Source organism: Dipodomys ordii, unplaced genomic scaffold, assembly GCF_000151885.1.
Source record: "Dipodomys ordii isolate 6190 unplaced genomic scaffold, Dord_2.0 Scaffold105, whole genome shotgun sequence".
In the NCBI taxonomy this organism is placed as follows: domain Eukaryota; kingdom Metazoa; phylum Chordata; class Mammalia; order Rodentia; family Heteromyidae; genus Dipodomys; species Dipodomys ordii.
In genome coordinates this window covers 1,769,779-1,770,586 of record NW_012267321.1, presented here as the reverse complement: position 1 = coordinate 1,770,586, position 808 = coordinate 1,769,779, and the positions used below count along the sequence as shown (strand labels likewise).

Here is an 808-nt window from a genome sequence, read left to right as displayed (position 1 = left end):
TGCCTTCGAGGCCGAGGTGCTGCACACGGTGCGTGCAGGCCGCCTGCTGCCTCCGGGCGCCGTGGTAGCCGTGGGCGCTTCGGGCGGCAAGGACTCCACGGTGCTGGCGCATGTGCTGCGCGCGCTCGCGCCGAGCCTGGACATCACGCTGCACCTGGTGGCCGTGGATGAGGGCATCAGTGGCTACCGGGACGCCGCGCTGGCAGCCGTGCGCGACCAGGCGGCCAGCTGGGGGCTGCCGCTCACCATTGTGGCCTATGCGGACCTCTTCGGGGGCTGGACGATGGACGCCGTGGCCCGCAGCACAGCCGGCTCGGGCCGCAGCCGCTCCTGCTGCACCTTCTGCGGGGTGCTGCGGCGCCGCGCGCTGGAGGAGGGGGCGCGACGCGTGGGGGCCACGCACATCGTGACGGGTGAGTGTATGCGCGGTGGCGGGCGGGGAGGGCTCTGAGAGGGCGCACCATGAATCAGAGCCAGAGACCCCCTCCCCCCAAGACTGGTGAGGCCGGGCTGGGGCCAGGCAGAGTGTCCCAAAAGACTTCAGTCTTGGCCTGGAGGTCTCCCTGACCCCTTCCACCCCCTTCCGGGGCCCTGGCTGTCCTGGGTTCCCGGGTCTCCATGACCCCCTCCAGCCCCTCCTGGGGTCCCCCACCCACCGCCACCCTCTGCAGCGATCCGGTGGAGCTGGAACCCCGCGCCCTGACCCGCGCCGCTCTCTCCCGCCTCCAGGTCACAACGCGGACGACATGGCAGAGACGGTGCTCATGAACTTCCTGCGGGGCGACGCGGGGCGGCTGGCGCGCGGCGG

At 72.5% G+C, this 808-nt stretch overlaps 1 protein-coding gene across 1 annotated transcript in view; it reads left to right on the top strand.

Moving 5' to 3' along the window:
• Position 1: 1 nt before the first annotated feature.
• Positions 2-808, top strand: part of Ctu1 (cytosolic thiouridylase subunit 1) — a gene marked incomplete at its 5' end in the record, with an annotated part of 1,391 nt that continues 584 nt past the window's right edge. The window contains 2 exons of the mRNA XM_013027604.1: positions 2-413; positions 730-804. Of these exons, the coding sequence (XP_012883058.1) occupies positions 2-413; positions 730-804 (487 nt within the window). The remainder of the gene's footprint in view (positions 414-729; positions 805-808) is intronic.